The sequence below is a fragment of the Eucyclogobius newberryi genome, unplaced genomic scaffold, assembly GCF_026437365.1.
Source record: "Eucyclogobius newberryi isolate DKJ021-1_F unplaced genomic scaffold, fEucNew1.0.hap1 SCAF_14, whole genome shotgun sequence".
Lineage (NCBI taxonomy): Eukaryota > Metazoa > Chordata > Actinopteri > Gobiiformes > Gobiidae > Eucyclogobius > Eucyclogobius newberryi.
In genome coordinates this window covers 15,560,908-15,584,053 of record NW_027315768.1, presented here as the reverse complement: position 1 = coordinate 15,584,053, position 23,146 = coordinate 15,560,908, and the positions used below count along the sequence as shown (strand labels likewise).

At 43.0% G+C, this 23,146-nt stretch overlaps 1 protein-coding gene and 1 long non-coding RNA gene across 2 annotated transcripts; one reads left to right on the top strand and one right to left on the bottom strand.

Annotated features, from left to right (window-relative positions):
* Window positions 1-2,569: 2,569 nt before the first annotated feature.
* On the top strand, window positions 2,570-9,907 carry LOC140359508 (uncharacterized). Its single transcript, XR_011926865.1, has 3 exons — window positions 2,570-2,621; window positions 9,055-9,084; window positions 9,867-9,907. It is a non-coding gene; the product is annotated as an uncharacterized lncRNA (long non-coding RNA).
* Window positions 9,908-19,958: 10,051 nt separating this feature from the next.
* Window positions 19,959-22,709, bottom strand: cdca7a (cell division cycle associated 7a). Its single transcript, XM_072444461.1, has 10 exons — window positions 22,591-22,709; window positions 21,781-21,915; window positions 21,590-21,706; window positions 21,323-21,517; window positions 21,169-21,243; window positions 20,910-21,098; window positions 20,699-20,827; window positions 20,470-20,619; window positions 20,262-20,398; window positions 19,959-20,186 (listed from the first exon to the last, which is right to left on the bottom strand). The coding sequence occupies exons 1-10, from the start codon at window positions 22,609-22,611 to the stop codon at window positions 20,153-20,155; spliced, it is 1,182 nt and encodes a 393-aa protein (XP_072300562.1). The 5' UTR covers window positions 22,612-22,709; the 3' UTR covers window positions 19,959-20,152.
* Window positions 22,710-23,146: the final 437 nt, after the last annotated feature.

Sequence of the window (23,146 nt, the reverse complement as noted above, 5' to 3'; positions counted from 1 at the left end):
AAACTCCGTAATGGTTAAAAATCAAAGAATGTCATCCCTCTGCAAGACACGATTTAGCTTCTCGGCTCCAACCTTGATCCCATTAGGCTGACAGGTCTATGTCTGAAGCCACAGGGGCCCCAGCTGACCAGGGATCGTAAATGGGAGGGACTTGACGGTATGTGGCAAGGGCAGAATGCAGTTTGTGGAGTGGTAATGCATGAAATAACCTTGTGTGGGATATTTCCGCTGTTTGGAATAACATTTATACCAGGAGAATTTATGCCCCTCTTGCCTGCGCCTTATGGGGGCCGTCAGATGCACTAATATCTGTATTCCAGCACAGATTTAGTTCACTGAGTCGACGTAATAACACCGTAACTGTATTATTATTGATAGCACTACCGCATTATGACCATACATCCATAATTATGACCTTATGACTTAGTTTGGTGGAATAGAAACTGTGGTAAATATGTGTCATAGTTTTACATCCGTCACGTTGCAGTCGTTGTAAATTACAGGACGTAAAGCTGAGTTCTCAAACTGAATCTTTCTGTGATGTCATCAATAAGCGACATTCGGTCAAAAACACATTTTTCTGACAGTTTAACAATCATTTAACAAAAGTAAAGGAGTTATCAGGTATTAGCCTATTATTTGTCAATGATTGTGTCGTTTATATAGATTTTGACCTTTGTTTACAATATGGTTGCTAGGTAACAGTTGTGGACTTTAATTTAACCTGTATTTCTCCCACACAGCTGCCATTTTGCATTAGTGGCTATGCTAGAAGATGTTTATATTTAACCATATTTTTTTCATAATCTGGGTATGGTCAGCTTAAGGGCTATGTTTAGGAACGGGTCATTTGCTTATGTTATGTCTTTTGTCAGAAAAAAAAAAAGACACGTCACATCTGCTGCCCATGTCCAACCAGGAAGTAACATTATCAACGTCACCAGAATGGTCAAACTGGGGGAAATAGTTAAATGTTTAAGTGAAAATGTTTAGTCTATAGCGCTGCAGCCCACGAAAGAAATGATTGGTCGAGTAAAGGCTTTCCCTATGCATTGATTAGTCGAGTAAATGGGGCGTGGAATTAGCAAATAATCACCAAAATATGTAAGTGCGCTGAAAAGACGAGACAAGTAGTAAAATTGCATATTAGTGTGTAAAGATGCTAAATCAATTGATGATTCATTCTCAAATCTCTGACTTATTCATTGCGGCCTTCTCCTTTCTTCTGTTGGTCAATTATTTCAATACCAATAAAATAGTTAGTCGACTAATAAAAATGTTGTTTGACTAAGACCAAAAATAATCGACTAAACGACAAAATGTATTGGTTTTTAGTGTCGTGTACACTTTCAAATTACACATTTCGTTAGAGGCACAAACGCTGTCAAATATTAGGAATTTGAGTGAGTTTAAATACTCAACGAGAAATTATACAAAATAATAAGTAAAGGTTTGTGTCATTCAAATCTTCCACTCAATTTCACGTGCTGCATTGTCCTGGTGTTATTGTTGCGCTTTCAAACTAGAGATTGTATTGAGTCGGCCACAATATGAGCTGTCGTGCACTCACTTAATTTGCCCTCCAATTGATTTCTGTGCTGCGTCTCCCATGCGGTTGTTAATATCAATTAACTATAAGTAAGTGGGCAACAAAACACCTTTGTAAATGAGCTGCTATTGATATTTTCATTATTCTCCATTAAAACCACAGCATCCACTCGAAGGTTTATGTGATATGTCAAATCTCCTGTCTGTGGAGCTATTAACCGAGGAGAGATGATGCCTCCGGGCCCAAGGGTGTGACTGTGCTCTGTAAACAAGTGCTGGACTATATCGTCTTGTTCTTCCGTGATTATGATAAGCTTTAATGCCCTTGTGATCTATGTAGGAATAAATGTGACCCTCTGTCTGTCTTTGTTTGAGTTTTTTGTCGGCGTGGAGGTTAAATGCTATTCCACGTACATCAGTTATTACGTGCAATACTGTCGGAGAATAGATGACCAGATTAAAAATGTAAAAGCAACATTATTTAATCAAAATGGCAAAAAGATAAGGAGTTAAATGACATGTTTTGTTGTTTCATTAATGCTGAAAATGGTGATTGTTCTAAATGAACATGATTTTTTGATATTTGCTCGAAATAAAAAAAAATTAAAACAAAAAGCAAAAATAATTGTTTGACTCTTCGACTAATCAAAAAAATAATGGCTGACTAGTCCACTACTAAAATAACTGTTTGATTCAAGTTGTTTAGCTATTAGTGTTAATAGCTAAGTGTTAATTTTAATTGTATTATTTGAAAATGAACAATTTCAGAAACAGATCACAATAATCAAACCCAAAATGAACAGCTTTACACTGAAAATAAAACGAGACAAAACTGACACATTTAGAACAAACCTTTATTGTTGCTCGGTCTGTTGCACAAGCCAAAAAGTACACTTAAACCAAAACCATTTCCATATGTGATTCCGTGTGTCATTTGTGCAGATGATGGCAGGTGCCTGAAGTGACTCTGCACCTGACTGAGGGCTCGCCACAGCAGAAGCCCACCCAAAGGTCCACCCAAAGCCTCCCTCTCCACTCGTCCCTTCGCGACACCTTTCTGCCGGTGCAGTAGGGTGAGTCACCTCTCCTCCCGCTCGCCACAGCCTTTATTAGCTCTCTGCCCATTAAACATGACCTGAGTGCTCATTTTGCATGGAGACAGTTAATTGCGCGCCGCTGCAGCCCCGGCTCTAATAGGCTAAGTGCTGGCTTCAAGGATGACCGCCTGAACTGAACGTGAACTGTGAAACTTTCTCCTTCTTCCACATGCCATCTTGAAAATGAATCATCACCGCATTTTGTGTAAAAATGTAAATACACAAATCAATGTGTAAATAATGGTCATATTGTAAAACATTGGTCTTGAATGACAAATTTAGTTTTACTTCAAGATGGCAACAACTATATATGCGGCTTTTATTTATTTAATATATAGATATTATGCACCCCAATTTTCCAACTAATATTGCGCTCAATACTGAAATCTGTGTTAGTATTTAGCCTCAAAGTTTGGGGGAAATATTAGAGCGTTTATAGTCATTTGTATCATTAATCACACTGAGATATACTTACAGCATATTGTTATGAGACCATTAGCAAATACAGGAACACTTTACAATAATCACCCTCTAATAATTAGCCTATTAGGCCCAAACTGAGAACAAATATACCAGTCTGGTGCATTCAAAGTACAAGTGTAAAAATGCATAATATCAATATAACTATGCATTCTCCTCCACAAATACAACTATTAATTCCATTTTTACACTGCACATTTTTTGCATTCAACTGTGCTAATTTTTATATTATTTACAAAAAACATCTGATTCTTAATTACACCACACCTTTTTGAAACAGGGATGATAAATGTTTGTACCGCCTCTTGTTGCCAGTGGTCAGTGTGCAGGTGGTCATTCTTTTATTGGGTTCATACCAGTTCATAATGGGATAGTGTTTTTGTGAGGTGGTCCCAGCAGCGGAGGGTCCGACCTCGGACATGCCGAGCGCTGATACATTACATGAGAGAGCAGTCTGGACCCTCACGTAATTACTCCTGCATCCTGCTTTCTTCTTGTTTTGTCTCTTCATAATTTCCCTGGGTATCTCTTTACAATAGCAGAACAATGTGTGCAATCATTTCTCTATTTTTGTTTTCCACTGTTGGCCTCAAATGCTGCTAATAATCCAGCAAGACTGAGGATGCACATGGGACGAGGTCAGGCCACAAACAAAATGGGTCAAGTTGTTTTGTTTGGAGCAGGTTTCATGTTGCATGGCACATTATGCAGAACAGACAGTGCAGTGTGCTCCACAGATTACCTCCAGGTCAGGCCAAATTACTCAGAACATAAACTAGTGTCGACTGGAAAACTCCTGTCTACTACTGCAAGTTTGTGTTTCCGAGGCACTATCTATAGCTACATATGTTTTCAACGCCAAAGACTTCTTGCTCTTGGATACAGTTGTTAAAATACGGCCATGTTTTGAGACTGCACTACACTGTACTGCACTGTAAACAATTCAATATGTATGTTCACATTTGGGATTTGGAAGTAATTAAACATACATAGGAAAGTATTGAACTACAGTTCCATCAGGAAATAAAGTATTTACCCCTGACCTAGCACATCCAAGATACATCCAAGTCATGGAATGATGAATTCACAATTGTGAGACAGGGCCATCATCATTACATTAGTTTACAGACATGAGCACTTACTCCACCAACAGAGGGAAAATATGTATGATTTGTGTTGTAAGTGGAAAGAAATGATTAGCAGATATTCCACAGTCTTTCCGCGGTCTGTCCCTCTGTCATGACCTGGGTTAGGCTGATTTGATTTAATTTTCAGAGTAAGCTACTGCATTACCATATTACTCTGTACATTTCATATTTTAAAATGTGCGCCTGCAGATTGCATCTATTGGCTTCATGCTGAGCCCATAGTGCTGCTCCGCTTAACATTGGTTTGAATTTCATTGTGAGGAAATGATTGAAACTTTTCAAAACACACTCCTCATCACATAAAGAGCGCGGAGGGGCCACGGGCCGGGAGCCCCGTGAATAGGCCTCATCAGTGAAGGTGAGGGTTCAAATCCTTATATTAGTTATACAGGTTTCACCCTCGCCGACCTCAGGCAAATAAGCCACTTAACGCAATTATTTGCAATCACTAAATGTGGTGTTCATTATAAAAGTTTTTTCCCCTTTGCCTTGACGTAATTTCCTATTGTTCGCGTGAAAATGGCAAGCAAAAGAGCATATTGAGTATTATTGTGCCGGGAAGGCCGTCTTTGATATATATTTTTCTTCAAGTCTGAAAAAAGTTTGAGATTGTGAAATGAAACTGAGACGTATTGTGCACTGACCCTCGCTGGGAGAGAAAATGGCAGGCTTGAGGAGAACATTGTATTGGGCTGATTTGTAAATATGAGCTTTTGAAATGCGACACAATACGCCATCATGAATATTTGAAGCGTTACAGATTTGGGACTATTGTGTTGCGTGGCCTGTTTGGGTTAACCTTATCAGTAGCTATTGTGCTGGGAGTGGGGCTGGTTCACATGTTTGAAGCATATACCTGAAACTGTGCTAGCGACAGGGCAAAAAAAGGATGTACATTTCCCTGCAAATGAGCATTTGAAGCATTTATGTCAAACTTTTCTTCCACATTCATGGAACTCACTCTACTATAGCTTACTTACAAATGCAAACTAAATATGTGGCTAATTAGCAGTTCCCGCACGTCGCTATACGTTTTTTCGCTTGGCATATTTCTGCCTTCCAGATAGTAATGCAATTAAGCACAACACTTTTTTTCTCTCCACAAAATTGCTTAAGTAGATGTAATTAAGAAGAGAATGTTGTGATGAAGACAAGGGAACTTACGGAAAACAATTCCATAAGACTTTACTTTTGCCACATTCTGCAATAATATTTATTCAGTTTTTGGTTTTTGTGTGTAATATTTACAGAGAAAAGGTTTCATACACTGGCTCACTACTTCAGTCAGTGATCATTTAATCCACACTGTATTATTTACTATTTGTAAATATTATTGAAGAATTTGAATGAATGGTAAGTTACTAAACTGCTGAACAGGTTTGTCACTGTGAACTTGTGTGAAAAATGTCACTTTCCAATCAGAGCTGATCAGTTCCAATCGAAATAAATAATTCATGCTGGCGAAGTGAGTGCAATTAGCAGGCAGTTTGTGTCTTTTGATAAAACCAGGCCTGGTTGTGTGACGGGCATCAGTCAGCCCTCCACAGATTAGCATCTGTATGAGCATTCTGGTGCAACCGAGTGTGTCCCGCACACAAACTTAATAACTGCTGCCACGGGACCAGCTTCAAAGCCCTCCCTCTGTCACCCACAAACATGGATATGTGCTGCAGCATCCTGCAGGTGTCCTACCACGCTACACGCTACACGCTACACGCTACATATATAGCAATGACAGTAACAATAACAGTAGACGTTTAAGGATTCTTTCAGATCTTATGGGTATAACTTATAATTACCACCACTTGAGGGTGAGCTCGCTTCACCTTGGAACAGATATAGTTGGATTTACCCTTGATACAGAGCTGCAGATAGGCAAGTATTGTGAATTCTTGAATTCAGAGTAGGCCCATGGTTCTAGATACTTCTCTCTCCTCTCACCAGCGATAAAAACAGAACATGGAGTAGTTTCTACTTTAGGCTTTAGACTCTTATAAACATATATCCAGATGTACTTAAACATCCTAGTCAAAGTCATTGTCTGTGAGCCAGGACAGTCTAGAGTGAAAAGAAGATGAGAGAAAGAAGGACATTTAGCACATTTTCAGAGTTAGAATGGAACTTGTGACACTGCACATGGAGCCTGGCATATGTGCTATCCACTCAGCCACCGAGCTGCACACACACATATATGTTTCAAATAGGCTCATTAAACCTGCAGTTTACGTTCCTCCTTCTGCGCCGCACACGAGGCAGTCAAAGTGCAGCTTTAGCATTCGTTTGTAGTGTCTGTGCGACGAGTGAACATTTAGTTTCCGTTGGTGAATTAAATTCACCAATTCCTAATAGTTGATTGCCTCTGCACAGGAGTAATTACCGTACATTTGTCTGTTCTTTAATTGACCGCTGTGAAGTACAATGAAAGGTTAAAATATTCAGTGAAAAAGATTGGATTTAACCCTGGAAAGACCCAGTAAAACAGATAAAGGTTTGCATCTGCCAAATACAAAAGTGATACAATGATGGCCAATTAAAGAAGTGTAAGGTCCTGGGTCGAGGGGGACTGTCGCAGGCAGGAGGGGGACATGTCAGCGCCACGCTCATCCTTGTAACAATGAAAACCTAATAATGGCCCTTAATGAGCTTGATTGAGTTGATTTGTTATGGAAGAAGTGCGGCACTCGGTTAGATGAGAGACGAGTGTTAATAGATGTGAAATTCAGTTGGGGCCACAGCCGCACAAAGGGGAAAATACAGGGACCTGAGCAGGTTCCCCAGAGACAAACTGGAGATAATTAGATCAATTTCACACTAACATACTTATTCAGCCAAGGACAAGATGAACATGTTATATTTCAACATACATTTCTGAGCAGTATCTGGTGAGGTTATCTTAGACTGTGTCTCATTCTAATGTCTTTACATTTTAACGCTGGTTTACTGCTGGTCTCACCAAACAGACATTATAGTGAGAAAATTACCCCATCAGCCTATTTCCTTATTGTGCTACTGCTCAAGCTGCTAAGATTTTAGTGACAAAGTCTCACTAACAGCGTTTTAAAGCGGTTAGAGTATGTCTTCATAGAAATATTTGTTTAGCTCAGAACACGATGAGCATGTTGCATTTTTCAACACATACATTTCCGAGGAGCATTGGATGAGATTATTTTTGATTTACATGTTTCTAGCCAGTTCAATATGTGCACACAGTATATGAATGTTGTTAAATGCTATTATGGGAGCCGTAATGACTGCAGATAATTACCCCTCCCACTCAGACTTGACGGCAGCTGAATTTCTCTCATTTCACAACATAATTGTCTGTGATTGAATTGGAGATTCTTTCTCTGTTCTTAGAGTCGACTTGTTCCGGAGGTTATCACGGGCCGCACAAGTCCCCTCCGATTGCCCTGTCAACAACACGCCACAGTGAGCAAAGTTTGGGCTGCTTTCAAACGGGCCTCTCTCCCACTCTTCCTTGGAAAGCGATGGAAAAGTCAGATGAAGGGAAGTTTAATTAAGTAAGAACCTGTTGAGGAAGATTTCCAATCACGGTGTTGAGAATGAGAGCATTGAGCTCATTCATCTCCAGGCGATATGCTTCTCTTTATGCGAGCGCGTGCACTTCTCCAGAGGGACCCCAGTTAATTGAATACATTAAAGTGGAGCGCCGCCGGCTTTATTTATTTTTCGACTTTTACTCAGACTTGTTTAAAGAGACCCACTGCTGGTGTTTGGCCCCTTCCAGACTCTAAATGGTCTCTAGACTGGGACGAGTACTGCTTTGAGAAGAGATTTGATGTAATCCTCAGCCTTATTTATTCACCATAAAGCCCTCAGTGAGTCTGGTTTATGCCTTTGGCTCATATTCAAATGTGCATCCTGCGTCCCATTAGAATTCTATAGGACACGATACACAATCATATGGCCGTTTAGCAACTCTTCAAGTTGTTTCCCTTTTCAGCTCATACATTTCCTGCAAAATAGCTAAAGAACTAAACTCATCCGATCATAATTGCTCAAATGAACCATGTCCACTTTTGGCACTGCAAAGTTTGTGACAATGCTTGACTCCAAAGGACCGCGGAGGGCAACTTGAGAAACGTGCTTCTCTCCGGGCGTGGCCTGGTCCATGTGCGGTTACTGAGGCTTTCTCCACAGTCCAAAGACAGTTCCGTGTGTCTTTCAAAAATATTTTCAACCACAGCAGTCAATCAGTATGTTTTTGGATGTGCGGACGGCTTCACACACAATTGCATGTCGGAGAAACAGACTTGGCAAAACACTGATGTAAAATAACATCCCATTATCACTTTCCTAGTACTGTCTGTTTCATTTAATTAACTATGAAATGTGATCATCAAAACAACCCATGATTTATTTAAATACCTTCACTTTTTTTGATCAAATACAGTTTTTATATCAGGGTTCATAATGTTGCTGTCTTTTTTTCTTGTTTGTGTTCTTGTTTTACCTGCTGCCCTGTGTCTGTGTCTGTAACAAGCGGTTTGACTGGTGTCTGTGCTGTTAACATCACGAGGTGTCGGGGGCAGCGGCGCGCTCTCCCCGGAGGGCGGCCGCATCACTTCCCTGGACAATAGTCATTAGTCAACGCGCTCTTCACCTCTGCACCCGCATACATCAACACGCCGCACAGGCCTACTGCATAAGCATATTATCTGCTCATTAATAACCTGCCACTACATTCATCTTACGGTGACACAATTAATATCACTTGTATTCATTTTAAGCGACTGCCACAAATCTTTTTTTGTCCCCAGCGCTGCGTGTGTGCTGTCTACAGACCACAGGTGAGAAGGTTATATTTTTTCAATTAATAAAGAGGAATTTGTATTAAATGATGTGTAAAGTTCTCTTTTTCTAGCTCTGATATGAAATGTATAGATACGCACTACACCTTAATGTGATTCATTTTCTTTTGACTATTTTACTAGTTTATGCTTAGTCTACTCTGCACCGTGACTCAAAATGTTTAAACTGGACCAATAAAAGTTCCTCTTTAAATAAATCAATTGAGTAAACGCTGTACAAGCTTGTTCCATTTTCTGTCGCTGCACAAATAATTGTAATTTGAGTTATTTAAAGACAAAAAAGAGGAGTGCTTTTCTGCAGTGAATGTGAATATGTAAAACACTGCCATTTATTGAAAAAGCTTTTAATAAAACGAACAGTGAGACTTTCGATGAACAAGATGATTATGAGCACTGGACATTATATACCAAGCCTGGCTCTTGATGAATAAAGATTCACGTCCCAAATTTAAATTTTCTTGCTGAAAACGCGGCCCCGCTTTTAATCACCTTACACTGACAGGACTAACAGCTTTCATTTAACCTTGACTGAAGATCATGAATTCTAAAGCGTTTAATTGGATACATCGTTTAAGCTGAATGAACAGAGCAAGTTTTTGGGCCAATTCAAAGACTCCGATTGACAGACAGTGGCAGTAAGACCCACCACAATTAAAGCTGATCTGTATTCACTGGCCCGATCGCCCGCCGCCTTTACAGATGTGACTGTTTGATCATTTCGGTGCATGGAAACTTTGCTGAACTTCACCTTGTTTTGAAAGGGGCTCGGCGATGACAGAAAAGACAGAGGAGAAGATGAAGACACGCAAGGTATAGTGCCACACACACCTAACTCCGTCAAGGACCAAAGCCCTCTCTGATGCACTGAACACAAAATGGATGCCAAAGACCAAAGACGGGAAAAAAAAGAAAGACACCATAACAATTATTACCTCTTTTAATTGAAATGTTTCAGACTCGAAGAATAACAATGTCATCTTCATTCTGAGACGCTGGATGTAATGGCTTTGTCTCGGCGCTCTCCGCAGACAATTGCCCCAGCCATGTGAAAACTGTGTCAAGTGGCGCACAGACGCACACGTTTAATTGTTTCGCCGCCTTTGACTTCTGAGCGAGAACCAGCCCAATCTGAGCGGCAGACAATTCCCCCGTGACCAACCAGCCGGAGTGTGTTTGTGCGAGCAGTCGAGCCCCAGGGTTGCATCTCAACATTTTAGCAATTACACTCTCTAATCCACAAAATGCAAAGTTTTATTTAAATGATCACAGCTTTGGGAGATTGCTGTTAAACTGATCCAATGAACTCGGCGGTTCTCAAAGCATTACTCAGTGGCCCCATTATGCGGCCATGTGGGATCTCAACACAAATGGACTCTTTCATTCTTGTAGAGACTGAGTAACCCACACCTCTTACACGAGCATGTATGTGTAAAAGTGAATTGTTGTCACTGCCTCATGAGTAAACAAACCCTGAAAGATGACTCATGACCCGCTTCACACGTTGTGATTTCTACTTGCCTTTTCCGAAAGGTCAGCACTCCAGTGACATCACTTATGAGTCTAGTTCACATGTGTATAAAGAGCACCTCTCCCCTGAAAACAATGAGCCACTCACAAAAGTATTTGTATGTGGCATCTGAATAATATGTCAGACATTAGTGGTAGCCGAGTGCTTCGTTCCCTCCTCTTGGGAAAAAGCTCGGTGAGATTCTGTAACTGGGATGACACAATGGTGAGTTCCAGCTGGAGTTGATCAGCGCTGACATTTTGCCGCAGAAGAAAGCCATGTTAAAGGAAATGCAGATTAGGGAGACCAAATCAAACCCACTCAAGTGTTGCTCATTGGGCCGCTCCACAACACAAACCATGTGTTCTGCTTTTAAGTGGTGAAAATAATCTTAAGATTATAGAGTGGTCTCTGGTGCTAATTGTCTAAGAGCTGTTTTTCTGCTGCTCCCATTAATTCTTCCTTTAAGAGCTTGCCCTGAATGTTTTAACTGGGTTTTGTCAACTGTTAGCTTTGGTGTTATTGTTTGATGGCAAATGTAATGAAGGATTCATCATTTCAACATGTGTGGTGTGTAACAACTCACAAATGCTGCTGGAGACAGCTGTCGGCGCAGATTTCGACTGTTAGTGAGTTTGTGAAAAAGGGAAAAGCAAAGAAAGGCACTTAGCGTCTGGCCACTGATGCGTGTTGTTCTCATGCTCAGTTTGACAACAGGCTTAGAGCTTCAACAACTTCACAGCTCCCAGAGGAGATTTACTGCATCAAATTACATCCAAATGCCTGAAAACTGATTTACTCTTTACTCTCTCATCTTGTAAACACATTTGAGTGTATTACTGCTCAGCTGCTGGTCCTTTCTATAAAACAGCAGCTATAAATTTGTTCTTTAATAAGATGTATGAAAAGCTTTTTTGTCAAAGAAATGGTCAATATGCAGCTGCCTTTTGTGCATGTCACAGATCACTGTGTAGGCCTAGTACTCCAGCTCATTTCTGGTGCACTGTACAGTACGGACAATGGGCTGGACAACTCCATTCACTTTACACTTTACACTCTAATGAAATGTTGCTTTGTGTCCCATTTGAACTTTTCTTTCTATAATCGCAGAGTCAGTGGGAAAGCAGCCGTACATGTGACAGTCCATTTGTCCCTCTTTACCTGCTTCACTCGCTTCTCCTCCGACACAGCTTTCTTGTCTGCTGCTAATGGTGACGCACGGCCGCATGCACAGACACCTGCACGCCCGCATGCACGCCCAGCTGCACGCCCACCTGCACGCCCGCATGCACAGACACCTGCACGCCCGCATGCACGCCCAGCTGCACGCCCACCTGCACGCCCGCATGCACAGACACCTGCACGCCCGCATGCACGCCCAGCTGCACGCCCACCTGCACGCCCGCATGCACAGACACCTGCACGCCCGCCTGCACGCCCAGCTGCACGCCCACCTGCATGCCCGCATGCACAGACACCTGCACGCCCGCCTGCACGCCCAGCTGCACGCCCACCTACACGCCCGCATGCACAGACACCTACACGCCCGCATGCACAGACACCTGCACGCCCGCCTGCACGCCCAGCTGCACGCCCACCTACACGCCCGCATGCACAGACACCTACACGCCCGCATGCACAGACACCTGCACGCCCGCATGCACGCCCAGCTGCACGCCCACCTGCGCGCCCGCATGCACAGACACCTGCACGCCCGCCTGCACGCCCAGCTGCACGCCCACCTACACGCCCGCATGCACAGACACCTGCACGCCCGCATGCACGCCCACCTGCACGGCCGCCTGCACGCCCGCATGCACAGACACCTGCACGCCCGCATGCACGCCCACCTGCACGGCCGCCTGCACGCCCGCATGCACAGACACCTGCACGCCCGCATGCATGCCCACCTGCACGCCCGCATGCACGCCCGCATGCACGCCCGCATGCACGCCCGCATGCACAGACACCTGCACGCCTGCATGCACGCCCACCTGCACGCCCGCATGCACGCCCGCATGCACGCCCGCATAAACGCCCGCATGCACAGACACCTGCACGCCCGCATGCACGCCCACCTGCACGCCCGCATGCACGCCCGCATGCACGCCCGCATGCACACACGCATGCACGCCCGCACGCCCGCATGCACGCCCGCATGCACAGACACCTGCACGCCTGCATGCACGCCCACCTGCACGCCCGCACGCACGCATGCACACACGCATGCACGCACGCCCGCACGCCCGCATGCACGCCCGCATGCACGCACGCATGCACGCACGCCCGCATGCACGCCCACCTGCACGGCCGCCTGCACGCCCGCATGCACAGACACCTGCACGCCCGCATGCATGCCCACCTGCACGCCCGCATGCACGCCCGCATGCACGCCCGCATGCACGCCCGCATGCACAGACACCTGCACGCCTGCATGCACGCCCACCTGCACGCCCGCATGCACGCCCGCATGCACGCCCGCATAAACGCCCGCATGCACAGACACCTGCACGCCCGCATGCACGCCCACCTGCACGCCCGCATGCACGCCCGCATGCACGCCCGCATGCACACACGCATGCACGCCCGCACGCCCGCATGCACGCCCGCATGCACAGACACCTGCACGCCTGCATGCACGCCCACCTGCACGCCCGCACGCACGCATGCACACACGCATGCACGCACGCCCGCACGCCCGCATGCACGCCCGCATGCACGCACGCATGCACGCACGCCCGCATGCACGCCCACCTGCACGGCCGCCTGCACGCCCGCATGCACGCACGCCCTCATGCACGCACGCCCGCATGCACGCCCGCATGCACGCCCGCATGCACGCCCGCATGCACGCCCTCATGCACGCACGCACGCACGCACGCCCTCAGCAAGAAGCACTTTTACCACCAAATTCTCAAATCAGTTGGAATTATACAGAATATTCATGTAATTTGTCTTGCTCAAGGACAAAATGAACTGAGTAGTGGATTTGATAACAACATCTTGATTGGTTGAATTTGAGAACAGATGAATACAATCACAAAGGTTCTCAGTTCTATGACATCAACATAGCATAATACTGTATGAGCTAAAACTTATGTCTTCAATAGCATATTTTACCTGCCCAAGCTCTTCAGGTCCATTTAAAACACTAACACTGACATTATATTTATTTTAGGGGTTTTTCAAGTGATATGTTTCGATAGACTTTGACAAACTTTATTGATCGCCAAGGGACACAGAAGCTGCACACTGCAATATAATCCCCAGATAAAGCAGTAACCACATTTGAAAATAATGAAAGCAGCAAAAATATCAAAAGATTGTCCAATAATGTTCAAAGTATCTGTACGAGTAGAAAAATACAAGTTAATGAAATATGTATCAACCTTTTCCTAAGCTGTTAGGAGGTGTAAATAGACACAAAGATGTAAAATGGTGACATGTAGAGTTGAGCCCATTGTTGACACATTTATTTATGGTAATATCTGTCCAGCAGGGCTCAACATTCGGCTTGCAGACTACAACATTGCCCTGAGTATGTTTACTTGAGCAGACTTACACTTGTACACCACCACCGCGCACATAAAAGACACGCAATAATAGAAGTGTTTGTAAAGTGTCTCTTATAATCCTATGAAAAGCTATCAATGCCGTTTCCTCCGCTCCCCAGAAAAGACTTTTGTTTCTTTGTTGGCTCCGTCTAACGACTTTGACAGCTAAATTGTCCCGTCCTCGCTCTGTTCCACTGCGCGCGCGGAACACTTTTATAGCCATTTCCCAACATGTAAAGCCGCGCCACTGGCCACGGACACGAGTGACCTGTCCCCGGGTTCTACCTGCACGTCATGTGTTACTGATTTGTTTTGACAGTCTTGTATCCACTTGACTGGCGAGTGATGCTCCTGCTCCTGCTCCTGCTCCTGCTCCTGCTCCTGCTCCTGCTCCTGATGCTGATGCTGGTCCCGGGATCTGCGCCGCTCCGCCCGCGCGCGTCCTGTGCGTAAAAGGCGCGCCTCGGCCGGTCAGTGTGTGTGTGTGTGTGTGTGTGTGTGTGTGTGTGTGTTCTGGCTCTGAAGGAGAGAGTTAATGAAGTAAAAATTAATGAAGCACGTGAGCGGCCACCTTCTCGAGGCTGTAAGCGCTGCCATGGCCCATTTATAATGTACGATCTCAATAAAAATCAATCCATTGTACCAGTGCTCACTTAGAATAGATTTACCGATAACAGCCCCGTGTTCCCTTGGTCATAATTACCCCCCACGTCCACCCCCCTCCCGTCTCCCTTTTTTTTTTTTTTTTTTGACAAAGTGTGCGAACTTCACAACATAGAGCACTCAATGTCATTCTCTTTCGTTTTGTGTTGGAATATTAGGCTGCGGCCGCTGCTTTTAAATCCTTTTTAAAACACAGTAGACCTTATAATACTTCCTGATTTGCATTGAGTCATTTTTTGGGACTTTTAAGGTGAAGCTCTAATAACCATTTCACTTTTCTTATTGTGTCTCGTTCAGGACTTGTTGAAAGTTGGAAGTAAAACGTCCAAAAGTGCAGCGAGCCTCCTGTCTTAGAGCTCCCCCTTCAGGCGGAAGGCAGAAGTGAGTACTTGCACATTCGACACAGCAGCTGTGGAACTGCATTGTCTAGTTCTGCTTTTTGTAAATACTAAACTGCTCATACACATAAAATATAAGCAAAAAATGCTATTTAACAGAAACACCATACAAATTGATTAATTAAGTAATTTTAATCTTCAATATCTTGAAAGAGTGAGACATCTACTAACAGAGAAAACCTGCTAATTCAATGTGAACAGCTTAAAATGATTACATGTGCTTTCAATTATAATATACTATATCTATATACAACCAGTGTTTTTTAAGTAACTGAATCCAGAAAATACATAGACAAATTAAGAGTAACTCTTTCTTTTGGTAATACAGTTACTTCTCTAAAATCAGAGGAATACATTGTGGTATTTGGTTATAAAATGTAGGCTTCAAACTGCACTGCATTGGTGAGAAAAATAGAAAACGTAGCTCTTATGGTGAGTGCATGGGCAATTATTCCTTCCCTAATTTGAGATAAAGGTTATCTTCTCTGGCATTAATAAATGCAGACCAAACGGTGAAACAAAAACAAACAGCTGGTTTAATCCTGTCATGTTTTCACACTAAAATATAAGTCCATGTGAAAATATTCTCAGTATACAGAACAGTACTCTGATTAGACAGAGTGTGTACATTTTCATGTAGACTTTTCGTATTCTGTAACTAAATACATTTTCAAATTTCTATTTTCAATGTCTATAACATAAAGTAGTTCTTTTCCTCTCACCTTCGCCTTTGGGTAAAATCAGACCATTTTTCATCTAATTTACATCGTTTGGCAGATGCAATTTTTTCAAAGTGTAAATATATATGTTGTTTTTTTTTACTTTATTCCACTGTCAAAAACTCCCCCTCAGTGTATTTTGACCCGTCTATACAGCCCACCATTTGACTTAACACGCTCAAAAAAAGATCCAAAATGATAAGCAGTTTATTTTGTTTTTATATAAACTACACTAGCTTTTGTGTCGCACTTGGAGAAGTGGAATTGTCCGAGTCCCCCGATGTGCCTGCCCCTCCAGCTTCAGGGAACAATTCACTATTTATAATGTCATCTTATCACGCTCCCCTCCAAGGCAGCGCGAGTGCACTTATGGCTTCCTTTGTTAGGGTGAGTTGGCAATTTCCTGTGAGATGGAGCAACTGCAGGCAGCCCCTTTTCTCTGATAATGTCCCTGACACCTGGACCAAACCGCTGTTTCCATCAGTTCGGAGGCGCAGACGGGAGGAACATGTCATAAGGCTCCTGCCACCCAGAGTCACTCACTGAGCACATTTAGAAACAGCACTCTGCGCCTTAGACACGAGGAGGTCCAGCGTTCTGGGAGAGGAAATGTTCTGACAGCAAAATAGACTAGAGTGTATTTTTGTTGTTTAAAAGATGTCACTGTGTAACTTTTTCATCATTAACTTATATATTAAAAGTAAATCCTATACAAATTGAATTGAAGAGTACGTTGATCATATGGTAGTATTCAAGCTTAGTTATTCAAATGTAACGTTCATTAACATATCTAATCTCACAGCGTCCCCCTGGGAACCACAAGGCCTTGGTCACATTCGCCAACTCCCCTTTCTTATGTGGAAATGTTAAAGAAACAAAATTAATTGATCTACTCGTTTATTTGCACACTTTACATTTGTTTCACTTCTCTACATATGACGTAGATGAATGATTCCCTTTGTTTCAGAACGAGAGCTGCAGATCATTTGGTTAGACTTATACTTGGTTTACTTTTGACTTCTTGGTGCTACTTTCAATTCATCTGAGCTTTAACTTGCTTTGCTTGATTGAAAACAAGTACATAAGATCAAACCCAGGTACAATTACTCACAAAATACTTAAAGACTACTGAGAAAACCCACATTCATTCAACAGTTGAAAGCCAGATGCAGGTCAGTCGCACACTTCCCCGTGCACGGTCACGGTGGCTCATGTCCCAGGTGTCCCGCATGGAGAGCTGGTTAAACACTGATTCTAAAGCGTGTTTATGGCTGTGGCCTGACAGACTGCTGCTAAATTATAATTAATCAGTTGATTCGGAGTCACAGATTGTGATTGTGCCCTGCGACTTTTCCTTTATGGAGCTTTTCTTCTGGCTCCAGTACAATCACAGCCGACCTGCAGGACTCTCCGGCAAATTAACAGTCTTCACGCTACCCTGCCGCCATAAATGAAAATATCAGTCAATCAAAAGCCAGATTATGCCGAGAAATCCAGCCACATCTCTCCAGTCCCACATACAAATACAAAGTGCAGAATAAGCGCTCGTGCTGCTCCACATTTAAAGTGAATGGTGTATAGGCGGGCTTATAAATTATACATTTAATTTAACATACGCCCGCTGTAAGTGCAGACCCCTCCTCTGTCCACGCTACAGTGAACGTGAGTGACAAACTGTGCTTCAATGTGTCCTCGCCCAGGTTCACGTGGTACATACTGCGATTATACTATGTCTTTTAGAGCCAGTGACATGTTTATATTTTATAGTATTGGCATGATTCCTGGCCTACAAACATGTGTTGGGGGATTCATGCAAAACAATAATGAGTCTGAGTAAGTACAGTTTATAGACTTATGTGTCATTCAGGTGTTTGGGAAGTTGATCGCCTCCAATCAAATACCACAGTCTAATAGGAAAAAGGAGAAGAAGGTGTAAAGGAACCATTCTTATATTTAATGTTTTCTTACTGTCTTACTGAACAAATTAGAAGGGCCAAACGTAAATGGAATGTTTGTTTTGTGGCTGGTGACCACGTGGTTTGAGGCAGTTTGAGATGATTAGAACTAAAGACAATAAAATGTCTTGGTGGTTTAGTGTTTGGTGTTATAGCAAAACATGAATATCACAATGTTCTTTAGGCCAGATCACGATTTCAATTTGATCACGATTCATTTAAACGTTGTATCTTTATATTGGTAAATAATCAAAGCTCACACTTGACTGTGATTTGTTAAATTTGGCTAAAAACCTCACTCAGAATCCAAGCAACAAGAGAAATGGGTGTGAGAAAGTCCCTGTGCTTGAGCAGCGGCATTAAATAGAGAAATAGTGAATCACGTCCATGGTAAGCAGCTGATTGTTTGCGCAGGTATTAAAATTGGTTTGTAGCAGTCTGTCGTTGTGCTGTGTCTTATTCTGTTGCCGTGGACATTAGCACTGGAGAGCCGGGGGCCACCGCAGTGTTGGAGCGTGGCCCAGCTGTGCCCCTGTAAGTGCATGTGTGTGGAGGGGGGAGGGGGGGGGGCTGATCTATGTCCTGAGTGAAGCCGCTCCGAGGGCACTTGAACCGTCCCTCCCGACAGGTACCCCACAGCCCGCCGCCCAGCTCTACTCATTTACTGCTACACTGGTTTTCATAATTAGCGCTGCAAGGCCTCATTAAATCTGCTCTAATGAATAAATATTGTATTTCATAGCCTGATTACCAGATCAGCTCAATGCTCGAGCGTTGTAAACAATTACTTCCCTAAATATTCATCATCCCAAAGTGGATGATCATTGGTGTTTGATACAGGACTAGTATTTTCAAGTGCATCTTTATTACCCTAATAATAGTTTCTCAAACATTTAATATATGAGGAGTAAAGAGAGGGAGTTACACTAAAACAGGTTTATAGATTTTGAAATAATTGTGTTGTGCGAATAATTCTTTGTGGAAAAAGTAATTAGTATCTATTACTATACTATTACAATGTCAATATTGTCTTTATTGTTTTATCAATATATGTGTATAATCACAAGCTCCACTGCAAAGAGTACTAATAAATATGATAGGCAAATACTGTCACATTTCTTGTCTAAGGGTTGTTCTTTTTTCTAACCATTTGATTGCATTGTCCTTAAAAATGTATCTATAAATAATCATATAGTGAATCAAGATACGCTTAAACCATTGTGCATCCGTTAAGCTTCTTACTAAAATAGAATAGTATTTAGAATGCTATTCAAACACATTTGTCCAATTCTGCAGTGTTTCTTTTCATTTATACATGACACCTCATTATGGTTTGTTTCACCAAATAATAATTATTATCACACATTAAATGAAATCTGCACAATATTCAGCATTTAAGACTTTAATGAAAATGAGTAAAGACAACTCAAATATTAACAGAACCCCCCCCCCCCCAAAAAAAAACGATTTATACAAAACATCTTTGGACAGGTCACACTAAGTACATTTGAAGGGCTCAGGGATAATGTCGGGTCATTTCCAGTAGTTTCACACTTGTGAGGGGGAAAACGAAGCCCATAACTCCTGCTGCCACTTGAGCCAGTCCTATTTAACAGTACAGGGCAGAAAATGAGGCAGAGAGACTGAAGCAGAGCAGCAATGTGCTTTTAACAGGATCCAGTGATTTACAGGTACGAGCTCCCCATTAGAGTGTGCTAATTGTTTCCACTCCATTAGCGATGGTTATCTAATGAAGGGGATTTAAGCAGCCGCTCCACTATATCACACCATTCCTCTTGGTACTAAATGAGAACAGTGGCTATTTTTTTGTATTAAACCTGCACAATGTGATAGCACCAGGAGTGTTCAGCCATTTCAGAAGAACACCAAAACATCTGACAAACAGTATAGAAGGCACAAAGTGAAAACAAATTACATTTAAAACAATGTAAATTAAGTCTAAAAAAGAGAATCGCTCTTCTTATAACAAGGATGGATGGGGATACATGTTAATATGTACATGCAAAAAGGGAAGGCAAGTTCAGACAAGTGTGTGAATACCAGAGAAACTTGAACACAACCTGTGCAGAATTGTCATCAGTCACAACAAATGTGACGAGTAAAAATGATTAGCTTGAACTGGAATTACATGAAAAATGGAGATCCAATTGTAATAAGCCTTTAGGTCTAAAAGTGTACCAAAAAATGTGATACGGTGAAGGTGCAACAGCAAATATCTGAGACGTGCTCTTCACTTGCCGCCCTCCTCCAGCTCCTTCTTCAGACTGCACAGAAAGAGGGTCGTGTTAATAAAGCGGGGCATTTCATTCAAACAACAGATTATCAGTTTCTATACAAACCTCTTGAGGTAAGAGTGCACATTGTCATAGCCATGATACTTCGCCAGATAAACCAGGACTCCAGTGGCACAGCGGCCTTCTCGAGCCCGACAGAAGCTGCAGTTACAGATCCCTCTGCAGGGCGGGCACTGCCACTCCTGAGAGCAGACCATGGGTCAGACTCAACACCAAACTCAGTTTAACTGGATACGAGTGCTCAGATACTAACCGGATTCAGCAGGGCGTCTTTCACTTCCTCTCCGTATCGATTACGGAGACATGGTCCACAGAACTGTCCTCTCACCCCGACACACTCAGGGTTACGGCAGCAAGTTTTTGTGTCAGTCGTCTTCTGTCTACACTGATGGCAGGTCGATCCCTGAGGGGAAATAATACAATCAATCAGCTGTTTAACATACATATAAACCAAACAGCATGCATTAAAACCCTGCACGTACTGCAGATTGGCTGTAGACCTTCTCCCGAACATTGTTGCAGATGTGCTCCAGCTCGAGCTCTGTGATGTCCTCCACCGGCCTCACCACATGGGGCAGCGCCTTCATGCCACTGTAAGTGCGACGACGAGGCTGTGTGCACCAGACAGTGCATTTTTTAATCATTCATAATCATTTACTCATAGTCTAATACAGTGGAGAAGCATAAACTTACTGGCTCGTCCACCTCTTCATAGTAGCGGCTCTTGCGCACCAGGCTGAACTTGTCCTCTTCCTCCTCTTCGGGGGCAGGGCTGGGGGGCCCGTCCACCAGAGAACGGGAGCGAGTGTGAGGACGGGACAAGCGTTCCGGGTTCTTTCTGAGCATTCTTGGAGTTCCCATTTTTTGGGAGAGTTTCCTCGGCTGGAATAATATCACCCAATTAAAAACCCCAACTCAAATACCAGGTTTTCACTAAACACGAAGAACTTACTGTGATCGGGGACTTGGCCAGGCTTCCAGGAAAAATTCCAGGCACTTTGCTCAATTCTGACATTAGTTTCGCAAGCTGTGGAACAATGCAGAGATTTGGAATAAGTATACAACATAATACATATTAGTACAGTCAATTAAATGTACCACCGCACCATAGCTTTGTTCTCTTTAATATTCATGGCTCTCTTTTTGATGAAGTCCTCCTCGTCAGAGTTGAATGCTGGAGCTTTGGCCTGAGGCAGTGGTTCGGAGGCTGGCCTCTTTTTGGCAGCGTTTTTTCTAGAGGGAAAGGTCATGGCCACCTTCAGACCACTGGATCTGCGCCCGGCTCTGGGAGAATCCACTTTCTAGGACAACATAAACGTTGTTATTATACATTATAACTGCATTACTTGTCCATTGTTAGCCCTTGCACTTACCATGGCCTTCATGCAGCTGCTGAGCACATGGTCCTCAAACCCACTGCAGGTGTCCTCATCTGATGCACTCTCCAGGGGCTTTGGTTTCCCCACCGGCCTCTTCTGCCTCACACTGCGCTGCTCAAATATAAGACACAGGTGAAAAAGCTGCACACAGACGTGGACATGCCTTTACATTATAGAATACTTACAGTGTTTGCAAAGCCTCCATCAGAGCCGAAGCTGTCACAGCTGTCATCTGAGGATGAGGTTTCCATGGGAACCAGAGGGACGCTGCGAAAGCTCCTCAGACTTCTTCTGGGCGAGGCCTGCAGCGCGGCCACTCTCTGGACAAGAGCACAGGCCAAGATGTAAATACATGATTCAATAATAAAGTGTTTTGGCCTTTCTGCAGAGTCAAATATTGCACTATTTGGCTGTGTATATGTTTAAACTTCATGCCCCTTACACGCCGTCTCCCATTAATAAAGGAGACAATGGCCCCACATAGTCTAAATTTTGTCCCCCATGGACAAACTAAACAATCAACTTGTATGACATGTATCTTAATGTATTATCTTAAAAGCATAACATTATGTGTTTAAAGATTGAATAGAGGCAAAAAGTGACATTTAAACTCAAACATTTGTATGAAATAGACCAGTCTCAGCAGAATCTTTGGGAAACATTGCATCATACGTAAACAGTTGTATTCTTGCTAAATCTCCACCACCATGTTAATCATGTCTATGTTTTCCACTAACTCCCCTCTTTTCATTGCACTAAAGTAAACTTCTAAACATAATGCATAGAAATGCAGTTTAGTTCAATGTAACTTGACCAGGAAACACTCTTTTGCACCACCTTCTGCTTTAGCTGTTTCAAATATACAAGTTTGTACCGGTGCCAATACCACTAACTTGAAATAATGTTCAGTCCAAATCTGAGCCCATTTACCAGTATATTCAGTCAACAACACTTCTGGGTCAGTGTGGAGAAACAGAAGTGTATATAATCCTTACCATGGAGCGAGTAGTAGGCATTTTGTCTTCAAACAGCGGAGCAAGAGACCGAAGCACAGCGCGGAGGAAGCGAGAAGTGAACAAAGCTGAAACTTCCCGCACAACTACGTTCTGTTCATTTCCCGCGCCACTGGCAGGTCCTGAAAGAACTACAAACTGAACAACTGTTAAAACTAAGTACACATAACATATTCTGCTGGAAACAAGGCGGAACTAACAATGGAATAGATTGTACAATATTTAAGATGTACGTTTGCCGTATTTTTAAAGTCAATATAAAATATTCTGGAATAGTTTTCTCAATGACTCGGTGGATCTTCCGGGACAAAAGCCAAACGCGCGAATAAACCCTGTTTAATTTGCATACTCGGCGGGTAAAGTGTGGGTTGGGCAATTCTTTTCTAACTTTAGAAGTGCTGTGCTTCTCTGTGCTGGATAAGGTTTTAAGATGACTTATAACAAGAGATATAAGATGAGCATTAATGCTTTTGATTACAATGAAACTTAAGACAAACATAACCCTGAGGAATAGTCATGGTAACCATTATGGCACAAA